A 17242-nucleotide genomic window follows, 5' to 3' on the forward strand; every position below is an offset into this window, starting at 1 on the left:
TACTCAGCAGTGAAGAACTCTTCATCTCCAGCATGTCTTTCTCCTTACCTATGTGAAACAAATACTGTAACTCAATCCACATTTCCCCAGGAGAAAAACATACTAATTTTACTAATATTTACTTTTATAAAAGTATAGCATTTTGAGATGTACTACAGCATCCCCAAATGGTAGATGGGGATGCTGTAGTATGTTTTCCTCATGCTCGACTTCAGAAAGTACAAGTAGTTGAGAATTCCTGTGTACCTTTCACAGAGAATATACAGGGTAAAAAAAGAAAGGGATGAGTAGATCTGATTAGATCTCCTTGAAAGTCAAAGGCAGAGCAGTACCATAGCGTTTTGGTAAAGTGGTAAAGTGGTAAAGCCAAAGCCTTACCTCTAGCAGAAGTAAACTGTTGGTCCCCCTAAAGCTTACATTGCTTTCACTGACGAAAAAAAGCCAATTAAACTATCAGTCAGATTAAAAAGTGCCACAGGGCTGGGAGAAGAACTGAAATTTTATTAAACCCTTTGGAGTTCTACAATCATGTTTCTACAAAACTGCTTGAAGATCCAGTGCAAGAGAAGTCTGCAGGAATTTCATTTTGTTCACTAGTTACAGCTGCAGAGCGAAAACTAAGAGAATTCTGCACTTAGAACAAACTGCAGCCCTATGCCACAGTATGCATGCAAAAGAGTGGAATGGTGACTGTAACCAACCATAATAATGAATTAAATATTTTAAAACACAGGAGATTTGAACAACAATGTGAGAGGTAAGATCTTAAATATAACTTATCATCACCTGTGCAACAGTCATTTACCAAGGCTGGGGATAAAATATGTCTATCAAATTTTCAGCAAGAGAATTTGTTAAAATTGCATACATGGAAGGAAAAAGAGAGACCCATTCAGGGAAATAATTTCAACATGAGGAGCCCCAATGGATGAACAAACCAAAAAAACTTTACAACATTGATTTTACAAGCTATTCTGAGAAAGGGAGAGAACAGACTTCATATCTAAATAAGCCTTTTTGTCTCTTAAAACAATAAGCAGGGGTTAAATTTGGCCATATTTATACAGAAACATAGCATAATGCTACAATGGATTCCTGATGTGCAGACATGCCACAGTGCAATGTAAACAGCAAGAAATATAAAGGTTACCTTCATCTTTTGAATGAAATTTAAGTGAGAGTGAAAATCTGCTCATTTTAATCTTACATTACTATCACAAAAGTAATTTATGTAATAGCTACCAAGTGTCATTGAAAGGTAAACGAAAAGCAAAAAATTTATTTTCAAATGAAACAAAAAACACAACCACAAAAAAAGGTGTAGCAGAAAATACTTTAATTTGTATTTTTTAGATTCAAACATAGCAAAGATTCAGAAGTGTTTAGATCCCAATAAGCAGTTCCAACATTGATTTTGATTTTAATAAATATTACGTTTTAATAGGATAGCTATATGGAGAAATTGTAAAGTGATGAATTGCTGATTGCTACTTTATAAACATGAGCATCAAGATTATTTACAACATATTACAGGTCATTTCCCAGAAAAGCACAAAGCAAGGTCAGATAAAGGCAACCCAACCATCAAACACAACTCAAGAAAATGTGGCACAGTGTATTTCATGCACATACAATGACAGCACAGATCATCAGCTGAAAACTAGGAAAACACTTATTATTCCAGCTTACACAAGTCTCTATATTTCATTGTTTTAAATTTATATTCTGACCTACCTTCTCAGGCACTGAAGAACAAGTTATTCAGCAACAGTGCCCTACTTTTTTACCCATGCAGTTTGCACCACGTATTTTGTCACCATTTCACACTAGTCTTCATGACTTGGGAACAATTAAGCATTTTTGTCTTTGTCTTCTCACTACCTCTGAGATTACAATCATTGTGTCATTTGTACTAGAAAATGTACTGTTACTCTGAAATGAATGGCAGACAGTGTGGACAAGCTGATCTCCAACAGGGAGCTGGAATTTAAAATAGTTTACAGGTCATGGACGGTGTAACTAACCTTATCCTTTAGTATAAAAAAAGAGCTGTAAATCTTTAAAATTTACTTTAACATATAAAGAACTAAGTCATTCAACTCACACAGCAAAACTTCATAGGCAGCATAGTCACAGAATGTACATCAAATACAGTAAAAAAGATGGTGACAGGAAAATTGTTTCAACTAGATTTGTTACAGGAAAAATCTTATGTCTTATCTCTACAATGACAGTGAAGTGAAATGCCTTCCATAGTTGACCATCAAGAGATATGTACCTTCAGGTGCAACAGAACTTACACACACAATTTGCTGTTCAGTTGCATTCCTGTGTTCCCATGACACAAAGGAAAAGAAGAAAAGCTTCACATCTCTTTATGTCCTTACCCAACAGTATTAACCTTGTGCCAACGAGGGCTGCAAGGACCAGGTGTACAGGATCTGCATGCCTGCATCTCTCACCTGCCCCATGAGCAAGTGCATGATTCTGCTTCAGTGTCTGTTGATTTTAGCCAGGCACAGGTGGAAAATGAAAAAAAATAGCAAGTTGCATCCCCAGGAGGAGGCTGGAAGCAATTCACTTTCCCCACTCAGCAAAGGGGAAAAAAGGAAGAAACATTTCGGAGACTTAGGTTCTTCCTGGGGCAGCGCAGTCATATGGTTTTGTTTTTTATTTTAACTAGAAATTTCTGCCTAAAGCTTTAGGCACTGTAATATATAACAATACAGATAAATCCCAGTTATACAGCACTCCTCACACAAGTGAGCCTACAGTTCTAGCCCTTGCAGGTCTATCCAAAAGGCAAAGAATTAACAGCCAATTAAAAATTACACTCAATATACACAATTACTCAGAAGATTTGGATACTCAGTGTGTAACTCATCTACCAAACACAGCTGTTCACATCTGAGCTACTTACCTAGATTCCCACTCCAATTTAATAGAGAGAAATAAACTCTAAGGGTGCAAATACAGAGCTTGGAGGAGGCCAGATGAATCCACCTAGAAGCCTCCTGCTCTTCTGCTTAACTAGAAAAAGAAAGCCTGTGTTGACTTGCTCAGACACAGGTGCCCACAGGCCAGAGAGGCTTCTAGGGAAAAACTTAACATCCCCAAACTGGCATCAGCTTCCCCTAACACCACATCCAATTACCTATAAGGTTAAACAGAAACTTCCACTGGGATACCAGCTCACTGCTAACTTGTGCAACTATCACCAAAACTTCGTAAGGGTGGTTTGGATTTTTTTGTTTGTTTTTTTGTTTCCCTTTCTATATTTTTTTAAAGTTTCATTTAGCATATCGTAGTTTGACACAAAGGGGTTAACTTTCTTAAGCAATAGCATTTTTTATAAAAGCCAAGTGTCAGCAGAACAGTCTATTTCATTTCCAGTCAGGTAGAAATTTGAGGCTGGTATGGAAACAAAGGGCAGAGTATATTCCAGCCTTCAGAAAATTTCAGTGGTAAAGGAACACATTATGGAAGCCAATACAGTTACAATCAATTATATAAATAGGTCACTCAGTATCTAATAGGGTGAAAAATGTTTAAGAGCACTTAATTTTGTGAAAACTTGTTTTTAAAAACAAGAGATGTACACTGCACCAGCACTTCCTACATTCATAACACCTAGCTTCATTTTTAAACATGCTGGTTTAAAATAAATTATTACTTCATTTTAAATTTAAACCAATATTTGGTTGCTACTAATGGTAATGCTATTTCTGAATTCTGTTTTGACACTGGTAAGTTATCTCTGACATTTGTGGACAATGACACATGAATAATTTCTTATTTTATGAAAGTAATGTTATTAACATACCCGTTTTTTATGTTGAATATCATTTTAGAGAAGATACAGTGAGGGTTTGCATAGATAGAGTATGTGGTATTAAATGTCAGTATGATTATGAATTTTAAAAAGCATCTTTTTTAAAAGTGACTACAAAAGCAAGTTCTTTTTACACTGACCTTTTAACATAGCACTCAAACATAACTCATAAAGAGCAAATTTATTTCCATGGCTTGAAGACCAAAGTGTGCTATTTTAACATTTAAGACACTAAAAAGACAACTTTTGGAAATTGAAATTGTGATTACAATCTAGGAAATACTATGGAGTAAACAGAAATTTGATTGACTGAGTTTTTCCAGCTAGCAGCACTCCACTAACCATCTCCCCCATCCTGACTCCTACCTCCAAGTAAATGCAGGTAAGAGGCTGCAGAAAAGTCACTTTCAACTCTGCTGCATCAGAGACAAGGTAGTAATTAAAAAAAAAAGTGCTGAAAAGCACAAGATAAGGGCAAAAATTGTTGGTGTCATCATGATGCAAAGAAGCGCAGCATGAAAAAATTTTCTGCTCAGTAAATTTGCTACTTTTAAGTCAGTTTCATTTTACAGTAAGAAGCTAAAACTCAGCAAGAGCCTTATTTCCTTTTTGTAGTTTGTTCTTTTGTTGTTATTTTTTTCTTTGTTTTTTGGAGGTCCCCCCCACCTTCCTTTTGAGAGTTAGAACTAACATACCAAATCCTCAAAATACACTGGAGCTCAGTAAATGGGGAGACACAAGAAGTGACTCCCCTCTTTCCAGACAGGCCAAATCAGGGTGGAGGTACATATGATTTCATATAAAACAGCTGTCTCAGAAAGACAAGGAAATAAGAAAATTTATGAAGTTTCAGTACGACATAACTGTAAGCAGAAAACTTAAAAAATAAACAGATCAGCATAATTTACACATTTAAAAACTATATATTTCATTCATAAATATATTTTCTAATTAATAACCATTCCTAGTTTAAACATAAATATTCAAGTTGTGATTTGATTTTACTTTTTATCAGTTCATGTGAGTCCTGTAAGGATCAGTTCCTTCTGCTCAATGCAGTCATGTAAATGATCTTCACTAAAGGGTTTTGCAAAGACCTTCATTACCTAGTTTGTTGTAATAAAACTTTAAAATTCTGCAACTCTTTTATACTTGTGGAAAGCCTGTAAAACAAAAACCATCATAGTGTTATCAAGTCAGCAAAGGAGAAGTACAAATTATCACACTCATTTTCCTTTAGATTTTTTCTCACAATTCTGTTCCAAAGATGAACACACTTAAGATACACTTTCTCTCAAAAGGTCTACTATCTGACTCTCCATTTTACATTTACATAATATATGACAGGGAATAAAGTTTACATACATGTTTAATTGTCCCAGCTTCATCAAACATTTAAAAATCTCTAACCACAGGTAGTAAAGTTTATTACATTATTTTATCAGATTGTTTAAATAGATTGTTTAAACAGGAACAGATTGTTATATTCAAGATCTGAAGAACTAACATGGTGAGCAAAGCATGCTCTATGTACACTTCTTTTAAAGCTGTTAAAAGGTTTCATCATTTGAAGGGAATCATTTTAAAAAATTAATAAAATTTAAGATACTTAAATTTCATCTTGTAGAAGTAGATTGATGAGACTTGAGATAGAGGGGATGAATTAGATCCAAACACGGAATGAAAACTAAGGCTAATAATCTACATGCTCAGTTTGAAGGCATTAAGTTTATCAATATCACTGATAGTAATTCAGCCTTTAAAAACCTACAGCTACATGTACAATACCATCTTTCCACAGAAACTGAGTATTGACACTGAATTTTATATTTTTCTACTATTAAAATTGTAACATTTTACCTTCCAAAGGCATTTACAAGAGCAACTATTTCTTGCCGTGTGAGCTGAAAACCTTTTGATGGGCTATTCTCAGGAAGGCTCTGTATTTCTTTCTCAGAAAACAAGATCTTCAGAGCAGTTCCTAAGCCTTGAGTCTATAAGAGAAGTCCAATGTTTTAACATCAGTAAGATCATTCCTTCAAACACTCATAAAACCATAAAAAAAGAAAAACACACTAATGTAGGCAAACTTTAGTGCCAATTCTTATATACTGACCCTCAACCCAAAAAACTATACAAAAACCAGGGCACTAATGCAAAGGCATGACATCCATTGTGTACCAGGTTTAGTCACATTTAAGAATACTTGTTTCCTCAAGTATACTTGCTCTTCATCCTTGTCTTTTTCATCTCTTCTTTTCCCATCTCTTTTCTTCTTGGTCATGCATATGAAAATATGCCCATTACAATATTTGCAGCTCCCTCCTGCCCCTTATCTTACAGATGCCCCACTCCTGCAGGAGCACATCTCCCCCTCCCTTTTGAAGTCAAAATAAGTTTTTTTGTGAGGTATCACAACACATGCGTTTTTTCCACCTTCAATCCTAGTGGCAAACCAAGCAGTTCCAATTTCAACCCCTATTTTCTATACAGGAATAGAACAGAAGTAGCTTTTCTTAATTTCACTTTTATTTGGCTTCATAAGAAACCATTGGATTTTGACAAAAAGTAGCTGAAGCTGGCTGCAAGAGAACTTTATAGGTCAGGAAATCTGACCTTCTTTAGTTCTTAGTGAGGAGGAAAAACAACAATAGATCAGAAGCATTAACTAGGACAGGATAAGCAGGACTCCAGAAATTCAGCAGAGACCACCAAATTTTTGATGCTATGAACTCTTTGAAAATTGCACTCTGGTAAGTTTAATGCAGAACAGTGGTACAGTACAGCAGGCACTCCAAAATAACATTTCTCAGTCTGGATTTAACATTAGTCTTGAGGTTTAAAATACTGTTGTCAGTAAAATAAAAACAGTAAGTGCCAAGAAAATGAAACTGGTTTTCAACTTTCAGCTTTACTGCACACCTTTGCATTCATTTGCTGCCCTCTCCATAAACTGTGAAAATCTGAATTACTTTGTTCTTATACCTCAATTTGTGGAGTTAAATATCACACTGGATTCCCTAACAAGTAAGTGCTGTATTTAAAGGAAGGTTTCCTATAAGTGATTCTACAAGGCTCATCTGATCACTGAATACAGGTAAGATACTGACTGTTAGTAATATCCCACCATGAAGCATCTGCTCTAAAAGTATCTCTTTTAGAACATAAACTCTAAACAGCTGTTGACTAAATGAAATAACAACTGGAAAAAAGTTTAAAATGTTGAATGGTATGGTAAAGTAAACATGTATCTATTTTTAATATATAGATATGGATACCAAGGACCAACCATGTGCAAGTCTGAATGCTAAGGTAAGAGGTGTCCTACCAAAATTAAGTAGACGCTTTTCTTGGGACCTGCCCCTGCCAGAACACACACACTTACACAAAATAAACTGTACCTGCAGCTTGCCCCAGAGCCTGCATTTGTCACATCCAACACAGTCCATTATGCGGGAGATGTTTTTGAAATGCAATCTGAATTCTTCCTATCAGTTAAAAACAAAATAAAAAAATCTTAAACTAATGTACAACTTAACTTTACAAAAACAGAGCATTAATGAACTTAGTACCATTTGAATATCAATTCTCTTACCAAAACTGAACAAAACCATTACTTTATGTAGTCAGGCTATAACAAAGATCCATGTAAACCCAGAATCTGGTTTCCAACCCACTTCTAACAGCTAATACTTAAAAAAAAATCACTGCAAAATACAGAATATGCAGGGTGATGCTTGGAGTCTGTACACTGATTTCCTACCAGCTTCCTCCAAATTTTCTGAGCTACTGTATCTGTGTCCCTGCCCATTTTTTCTTCCATTATTCAAATCCGTTTTGAACCAACCATTTGTTTTGAGAAACATGTTATAACTCACAAAAGATATTTCCTGTTCAAAATTGTGGGTAGAGTGTTGCTGTGCAGCTTCAGACAGAGCAGGAGCAAGCACAGTGAAGAACTAATTAAAGTGATCTCAATTTTTTCAGATCCAAAAAACACTAGCTTGGCTGATATAACATTGCCACGTTTCTAATAGCATTTTATGTAATGCTGATGACATTCCAAACCACTACTGAAATAAGTGGTGTAAGTGTTAATAAATATTAAAACAGACCTTCATTACTGAGCACCACTCCAACTGTGGAATAACAGTTTATCCCAGTGGCACGTTAACACTGGAAGTTGATGGGTAGATAACAGCATTCCCATTAGGTTCCCATGTCTAGGAACTGTTTTCTAATGCTAAGTATTATCTTACGAGAGTGTACTGCATATTGTGTTATAGAAGTCATCATTTTGTAAAGCAAACATGACTGGGTGGATTCTTTTTATCCAGATAATTATGTTAAACAGATACTCTACTTAAAAATAAGCACCACTTTGTTTACTGGTAATACTCATTTGCCCCACCACAATCCTGACGCCAGACTCAAGGCACAAAGCCAGAGATTTCAGTCTGCTTGGATCAGGACAGCACCTTACCATAAAGTTGATTAAAAGGCCTCAGATACAAGTCTAATAAAGGCAGGGATAAAACCTTACTCTCAGCAGTATGTTTGTGGTAGGCAGAAGGGCTTTCTAAAATAACACAGCCTAATTTCAAAATGGGTATTTTGGATGCTATTCAGAAAGCTAGATTTACCTTTAGTGACTTGGCTCCTTTTTTATCTCCAGCAAACATGGACTTTTCATCAAAGTGCATATGGAAGGACCTAATAAAGACAAAATGTAATCAAAACAAAAGGCATAAAATACAGTGTTCAATTAGGCTTGGTGAGCAGCTGATGCCATCAGTATAAAATATTTTTCAGAGTTCCTAGTGTTTGCAGATTAGGCCTCAAAAAATTACTCAGTGGTATCAGTTTTACTATTCAATCACTGTAACTTGAAATCTGTTATTCAGAGTTTTGTTCGAATTAATACTGAAATTGGCTATTTGTTTGCCTTCCAGCTGATCATTGACTACATCTCAATTATCTCTAGCAAGACCATGCTTAGGGACAGCAATGAAACCACCCAACACAATCACAAAAACTAGCAAAAAGGCAAGCAAAGAAACTGAACTTAAGAACATTATGGAATAAATAGAAGGAAGAAGGGATGGCTGAACCACCAGAGGTTAAGTCTGTGATAAAACCTGGATTATTCAGTGGACCATTAAAAGACTGCATGTACTACTTTCCTTTTCAAAATAAATCCCGTGCATCTTATACTGAAGAATCAGAAAAAGCAACACATAGGGAGTAGTCCAGGGTGTTGAGTTGTTTGGAGTTTGAGTGCTTTTTGTTTGTTTGTAAAGACTGGTATATTCAAACCTCAAAACTATCAATCTCTCCTATCAAACATATAAATTCCCCTCGATCTCTCCCATTACTTAAATTTTATTTCTAAAATCCACTCTCTTTCTTGTCCTATCCTATCTAAGAGTCACCTCTTCTCACTTCCAAATACAACAGAAAATTTCAAACTACTGATAAAAAAATCCCTATGCCTTACTTGGTATCCCTGAAGATATCTAGTAAGAGAGCTTTAGATTCAGCATCCTCGTGGCCATTGCCAGTGTAAAGGTCGACAACTGCACGCTCAAAGTATGGAGCGACCTTTGACAAAGCACGCAGCTCTATCAAATATAAGAAATACAAGTTCTTGAGCCTCCTTGGTCCTTCTCCTTTCGTTTCAGCAGGGTCAAAGCGGCGAGTGAACTCCTTCACATTTGGTCCCCAGCGGGGCTTCCCCCATGTTTCTACACAGAGAAAAAAAAAAAAGGGGGCAGGGGTGATAAAAGAGATACATTTAGAACATAAAAGCAACTAATACCCCAACAATTTTCAGAAAAATCAAAACACATACTGCAGGTATTGTAGAATTCCATTTAGCAATTTTACCTAGACATACCTTCAAGAAGATAATTTGCACACAGATGCAAGTTGATGCTAGCGTGGAGTCCAGAAATGAGTTTATAAAACACTCTTTTCTCAAGGCACAGACCTGTCCAGGAAAAATGACAAATAGATCACAAACGAAATACTGGAAATAATTTCTTATAATGAATATACCCTGATATTTTAGTGATACAAGTATGCATTGCTGACTTTCAAGAATTATAATTACAGCACTTGAGTATTGTTGATAAGCCCTTATAGCCTTCATAGGAAAAGTTTACCTCCTATTTTTTATATAAAGCAATACCAAGAATGACATTTAACATTTCTTGCTTGTTTTTTTAGTGTTCTAGTAAACATAGTCAAATAAGAATCTGTTTGATTGGTACAGATACATTGCTACACAAAAATAAGATGCCTACACCGTTTGAGCAATAAATTTGAAATAATCTTGAAATTTGACGGTCTGGAAATGAGAAGTATACTGCGATCCATCTTAATTACAATTAGAGCTACCACTGAATTAGAGGACTGGCCCTAAAGAAAAACACCAAAAGCCCCAGAAAATCTCACAGCATTGGAAAACAGCAAAAATAACTCTTGATTGCTGTACTGTAAATTCACTGAAAATTTAAATGCATAGGACAAAAGCTTGAAAAATATGACTCGATGAATATAGACTTCTACAGCATAAATGGAAATAGAGTGGCATACATGTCAGAATACAATTTATATGCAGAAATTACTTATAATTCCAATTAGAACCAAGGTTAGAGACTACACTTGAAATTTAAGAGTTTGCTCCTCTCAAAAATGTTTGGGCAACTTCCCTGCCATTGCAATCTCCAAAAACAGAAGCAGGAAGAGTTGATGGTGAAGCCTACTTGTGAGGCTGACATGTGTCACACACACTACACACATTACATTTTTAAAGGCATGTAAATTTCTATGCTTTCTTACAATACCAGCAGACAAGTAAAGGCGTAGGAAAGGCAGAATGAACCAATTTTAAAATTAAAATACATTTGACTAAATTTTCTGCACACCTCCAAAATGGGATTTTGATTGCTACTACTGCAATAATAATTTCCATTTCAATATGAATAAAAAGAAAATTGCTTTGCCTTCTGAACACACAGACTTAAATTATAAACTGGGAACAGAGCCACCAAAAACTCTAATGTTCTTTAAAGCCGTTTCCAAATAATAATGCTTACCAATATAGCTACTAATAATGCCTCTGCTTAAATGCCTAAAACAATCAGAAAATTCAAAGTAACTGGCAATGAAGCGAACTCCTTTATAAAAGATAAAACGCTTAAATGTTTAAGGAGTATGCTGTCTAAGTAAATGAGAAGATTTTTAAAGACCCTCAAGGTAAGAAGCACTTGAACAATACTTGGAAGCTCTGCACAATTTATTAAAAAGCCTACACTGTGAAAAATATTTGAAGAGACAAAAAAACTACTACAGTGCTCCTTCTAGTGAATATAACACTATATTAACGCATTCAAGGGCCTTTACCTTCTAGCCATGTGTAGAAAGATTCTCCTGTAAATACAAAGTACATAGTTAAATGAAGAGTATTCATTTTCAACATTACAGCATCTTTATATTATTATGCATACAACATCAGCTGCCATCTAGACATGAAGTTAAATAATTCAGCTATTAAAATGAGAATAGGCACTAAAGCAGCTAACTTGGAGGTTGGTTTAAATCTGCTAGGAACAGAATAGGAGAAATACAAGAATGAGCATGCCTAAGCTACCGGGCATTCAGCAGTGTATGGAAGCACAAGTCTGATTATTTGCACTGCTGGTGAAAGTCGTGATAGTAGAGTGACAGCCTTCACCTTGACTTGCCTAAAGGTTTCCTTTAGACTTAGATCTTTTACCCAAGAAACTTTCAGTTGACTGAAAGATCTTAGAAGTCTGCCTCACTACAGGCAGATCAAATACTTTCTCCCCACTCTCTCCTAATCTTCCCAAAATCAAGGGCATTCAAGAAAATACACAAAAAATTGTCCCTCTTCTTTTAAGACATCAGTATCAATGGGGTTCTGGAAGAACTAATAGCATTATTACAACACATATTCTGTTACAAGAATAAGAACCAAGAAGAGAATTGTATTTTCCTTCACCTTACTCCAAATGAAAGTATGAGTCCACTAAAAACATTTTCTGATCAATAGTCTGCATAAAAACGTAACTTTCCTGCTCTCTAACTCAATAACAGTAAAGTGAATAAAATCCAAAACTCTCTAATGCTAACTTCATTTCTGCAGGTCAAGGAAAATAAGATGACTTACCATCATCTCCACCTTGGGGGTGAGGGAGGAAAGGAAAAGAAATGCATAAGCATTAAAAAGATAATTTCTACATCAAAGTAGTAATGAAACTTTACTATAAACACTCAAAAAGTGCAAGAAACTTTATTTAATTTATATAAAATAGGCTACTTTCTTTCCTTCTACTCTTGTTCCTCGAGATCACATGAGACTTAACACTTTGGAATAATAATAGTCACTAAGAAATTGAAATCTTAGTAGCAGCTGGTTCACATATTCTTGAAAGCTGTATTTTAGTTTCAGAAAGATGGTTAGGAAGTCAGTCTTCAGTTTGCATTGTTAAACAATCAGTCCAGTGTTCCTTCCTGAAATTCTGATCCCTGCATTAAACCATTCTTAGAATTCTTTTTATTTGTGTGCATCAACAATATATAATCTTTTAGTAATTATAAATATTGATATAGCTTGATTTTTTTTAGTGGCTGGGGATATTTTTAACTGAATCTATTGGCTAACAGTTAATTTTTAATGGAAATGAGACACACTGACAAGGGAAAGCTGATTCATTTGAAACACCAGGTAATAGCTTTCAACTTAAATTTGAAAACAAATCCCAAATTATTAGAATACCTTTTTAAAAACACTCCTGCACATAATTGATTCTTCCTAAATGTCCAGTCCTTCAAATAATGCAATTATTTGTATACTTGCTATACATTGCACACTATGGATGAAAAATGTAAAGCTATATTACACCAGGATAAGTATGAACTGAAGTGACTAAACGAAATGCTTTTTGAGAAAAGAAACAAGAATACAAGAAAGCATTCAAATTGGAAAACTGATGTGACACTTAGTAAACAGTTTGAGACTTACAATTTAGTATTCATATCAGCTTACCTGACATTAATAGGCACGTATGTAATAAAGTACCACAAGCCTTAGTCTAAATATTAAAAAATGCACAGCCACTTCTACAGAGGAAATTAAAAAAGCAGAAAGCACACCTACAGACTGAAGATTGCTATCTGTATCACTTGTACTGCAACAGTCACTATGTTAAAAGAAGCGCACTGGAAAACAAAACAGGCAAGACCCACCCCTACTAGGCGCCAGTGGATTTAAAGGACGATAGACAGATCGAGGCCTAAAAAATAAGTGAGAAAACACAAAGATCAGTTTTTAGCTAAACTGAAGTACAAGTATAAGAAATAGGCTTCCTCTCCCTCCCAATTACTTGAAGCAGTTTTCCTCATAAATGCTGTTCCATACTCTCCAAGCAGAAGGCCCCTTGTATCCAGTGTAACGTTCTGGATTCAGCAGCAAATCCACATACTGTGCATCTGGAGATCTCTCATCTAAAAAGGAAAAAGTTTGTTACATATGCTAAGTGATCAATAGAAAAAGATTTAACTTAACCAGTCACACAGAACTAAAAGCAAACAAGAGCTCCCATAATACTATTCTGTCTTCCAGTTGGATTTTAAGTGGCATGCATGTAAAAACGCAGCAATATACATGCTAAATACAAAGCTCAAGAATATATAATTTATTCCAAAGTCTCCTGTGTGTCTCTAATTTATATAATGTCTGATGATTTTTTATGTGGCTTCTTTAAGTCTACCATAAACACTTGACATGCACTGTATTCCCTGACCATAGGCTAAGACATAAACAGCATTTTGTTTTAAATGGCCTCCAAATTTAGGGTTTGTCTGGCAGTATTTGGTTGAGGAGATTGCATTTATGAAATGAGTATACTGCATACGCTAGGTTTTTAATAAAGACAAGATAAAAGTAGTACATCTTGTTGCTGGTACATACTGTAAATTTATTAGCTAAAGCTATTTTTCCTCCAAATACCCTTGTATACTGGCAGAAAAGTCTGAATCACATTGCTTAACTGAACAAAAATTTCAGCATATTACAGAACAAATCTCTTGGTTACAACAAAGAAGCATGTTACTTAAGCAGCCTTTCAACAAGCTATACCCTCATCCTGGAAGTTCACTATAAATTTCAGGTAACTTATCCACAGAAAATTGTGAAACAGGACTCTCTCTGCTTAAAAACACTGTAGAAACAGAAATAGTTTCAAGCTACAACCAGTAAAAAGCAAGAGGAATTCACTCCTCCTTGAAATTCTAGGCCAAGACCAACCATGCTTAAACAAACCCCACATACAATACAAGCCCAAAGTCCAGAGACTTATTCATAGGAATAGGCCAAGAATTGCCACATAGTACTTCCTCAGATATCAAAAAAACCCACAGAAACAGAGAGTGAAACTTCTCTAAACAGAAGAGATGATTCTGCATGAGCAGTTAAGCATTGCTTCAGCAGCAGCAGCAAAAACAAAGAAAGGAGACTGATACAAGAACACAACGAGTGCCAGATGAGACAAAGTCAAATTACAGCTTTATTTATTTATTTGACAGTGTGACTAACCTAAGCAGCTCCTACACGCCCTGATCACTTTGGGGTCCATTTTACTTCTTGATATCCACATACAACTGAGTCTATGTGCACTGTGGAGCCATGCAACAGAAAGATGGAAAGCTGACCCAGTCTGCTAGATCATTCCCTTACCTAGTTTATGATTAAGCCCAACAGGAAGAGAGGAGAAGAGAGCAAGGGTTTCTACTTCCTCCCCATGACTGCCAGTAGTTATTCTCTCTCATTCTGTCTGCTCCAGATCACAAACTCACCCGACAAGCCAGCTCATCACAGCAATACGGGAGGTGGCAACTTACTTCTCCACTATTTAGGTAAGCCTAATCAGCTTACCATGCAGAAAGATGCACACCAGAGCTAGTGCAAAAAAAACCACACTGGAAGAACACAGCTGGGGACATCCTCCTTCAGCAGGGCATGATATAAGGAGACATGGGAGTTAGAATCAGGAGCTACTTAAGTTAGCATTACTTCTAAACTAAATGCTCCTCAACTATACCTTTCATAGCTCAGTATTACTAAAAAATGTATGCAGACTACTTGAAGATAATAATGATAACAGTAGATAATTCCATATAACAGTTCAGATCTAACAGTTCAGCTCATCAGCTGTTACAGAAACAGCTCATATAGAAAGCACTCAGATCAGACACAGCAGAAGTGCTGAAAGAGAACTGCAGCTGCTACTTTCTCAGGTGACACCAAACATAAGCCTAAAGGTAGATAAAACATCTAGCATTATGCCCTAAGTATTCCTAGAATAGAAAGCTTTCTAAGGTATTTATTAAAAAGGACTTCAGTAGTCACTCCTGAAGCTGGCAATTCGCACACTTATCTGAAAAACATTCCTTTGATCTTTGTCTTTCCTCTACTCCACGAATATGAGCCTTTTTATTTGCTTGTAACATTCAATCTAGTATCTAATGTTTTAGCAATAAGAAAGTCCTTACAAATAAGGGTACAGAGCTCATTGGGAAGCAAGGCTGGAAGAGGAAAACTCAGTCCAAGCACAGTAAAATAGCAACAAAACAATACAGTAGTAAGAAACAACCAGCTGCAAGCTATTTGTCTTATATTTGTGCTAGATGCGATTTTTTTGCAAGAAGCTTTTTTAAGAAGTGTTAGCCCCCTCCCATTTCCCATCTTATTTACATAAATATCTCCTGTACAATATATTAAAAGGAGGTAGCAGTGAATGTGCATTGTGTAGGCTACCAAACACTCCTGGTAAAATTGCAAAAATTTACACTTTGTGTGTATGACATGAACTGTCACATTTCTGTGACTTGGGACAAAATTTAAATTTCTTAAAAATAGTTATTTGTACAGAACCCATGATTTTTTACATTTTTATGAGACAGCAAATAAAACAAACACTCTGAAAAAGCTTATTTTACCATCAAGTTCACAAAAATGATCCTGTGAATCATCGTATCTTGCCCAGTCAATGAAAGCCTCCTTACTTTGGTTACTGAGGGGAAAAAAAATATATTCAATTTTAAACTTTTAAATAAGCAATGTCAGTAAGAGCTTCTGAAAGAAATACAACCCACATATAGCTTCTGAGTCAGTATATTTGAAACTTGAGAATATATGGAGCTATCCCTTGTTAATTGCACTGAGATTCAAGCAGGCATCACCTGCAATACTTTCAGAAGTCAATGTTGAGACAAAGATTTCACCATTATTTGAACAAACTGCTGCAGCTTCTCTTCCTTCAGTAAGAGCTTGGTAAAACAAGTTCCTAGAATACATTTTTAACACATTTCAAAGTACTACTTTAGCAGCTGTCACTTTGAGGTTGGGGGAGTGAGGACTCACCCTGTTTTCATAGCCTGTACTTTCAATGAACGCTACAACTTTTAGTGCCTTACTTTTTACTGGGAGACCAGATGTCTAAAACCCTCTTCTAAGCCAAAGTACTCTATGAATATGATTTGTCCTAAGCCATTTTAATAATAATGGTATTCCACTCACTAGCATTTTCAAAGGTGCACTATACTAGAGAGACAAGCAGTTTGAAGTTCCCACACTATGAAGTACAAACACTGTCAAAACCTTTCTTCTGTGACTGGGTGCAGCACAGAACTACTGATGCCACACTACTGACAGCAAAATGTAAGCAAAGTTAAGTTTGGGAACTCTGCACCAGGGTGCAGGGAAGCACCTTGAAATAATAAAAACAACCAATTCCATTTGATCAAACTAGTATCAGATCAACTCTACAAAGAGAGGCAATTCTACAACAAGATATATTTCTAACCTTCTGCCAAATCACAATAGGAGGCATTATACTTGACATTAGGTGAGGAAATTCTCTGATAATTACCAATACACAAGATTTGATAACCACAAGAAATACAACTTATAATGGAAAACAACTCAAAACCAAGAGGATAATGCACTGCTGGGTGGAGAACATGGAGGTTTTCCTGCAAAGCACAAACGACAAACTTGCCCTCCACATGCAGGATCCATTACCTGCCTTCTCCCAACTTTAATCATCTATTCTACTCTCAAAAAGGCATTTTCTCTAGCTCTCCATTTACAGTCTTGCACTCTTTTGCCTTAAAGAAACAGAACAGAATTAATAGTTTTTTATTTCCCCTAAAACACCACACATCAGGCAGAAACAGTCATTTTTTCATGGCACAAGAAAGAACTTCAACATCTTTACCAGGTAGAACTGCTGAAATTTGTGGGCAAAGACACCATATCCCTCCACCAACAGTGAAGAACTGATTTTTCTATTTCTATTTTTCAAAAGTGGGGAATCCAGTAGA

The 17242-nt window shown here is 35.8% G+C and overlaps 1 protein-coding gene across 1 annotated transcript in view; it reads right to left on the bottom strand.

Annotated features, from left to right (window-relative positions):
- Positions 1-1319: 1319 nt before the first annotated feature.
- The window catches only part of ERO1B (endoplasmic reticulum oxidoreductase 1 beta), a 28920-nt gene continuing 12997 nt past the window's right edge, over positions 1320-17242 (bottom strand). The window contains exons 6-16 of the mRNA XM_014874699.2: positions 15857-15930; positions 13243-13363; positions 13106-13152; positions 12027-12038; positions 11240-11266; positions 9729-9821; positions 9330-9576; positions 8476-8545; positions 7234-7320; positions 5693-5826; positions 1320-4995 (exon numbers count right to left, since the gene is read on the bottom strand). Coding sequence (XP_014730185.1) covers positions 4935-4995; positions 5693-5826; positions 7234-7320; positions 8476-8545; positions 9330-9576; positions 9729-9821; positions 11240-11266; positions 12027-12038; positions 13106-13152; positions 13243-13363; positions 15857-15930 — 973 coding nt within the window. The 3' untranslated portion in view covers positions 1320-4934. The remainder of the gene's footprint in view (positions 4996-5692; positions 5827-7233; positions 7321-8475; positions 8546-9329; positions 9577-9728; positions 9822-11239; positions 11267-12026; positions 12039-13105; positions 13153-13242; positions 13364-15856; positions 15931-17242) is intronic.

This window comes from Sturnus vulgaris, chromosome 3 (assembly GCF_052056855.1).
Source record: "Sturnus vulgaris isolate bStuVul1 chromosome 3, bStuVul1.hap1, whole genome shotgun sequence".
Lineage (NCBI taxonomy): Eukaryota > Metazoa > Chordata > Aves > Passeriformes > Sturnidae > Sturnus > Sturnus vulgaris.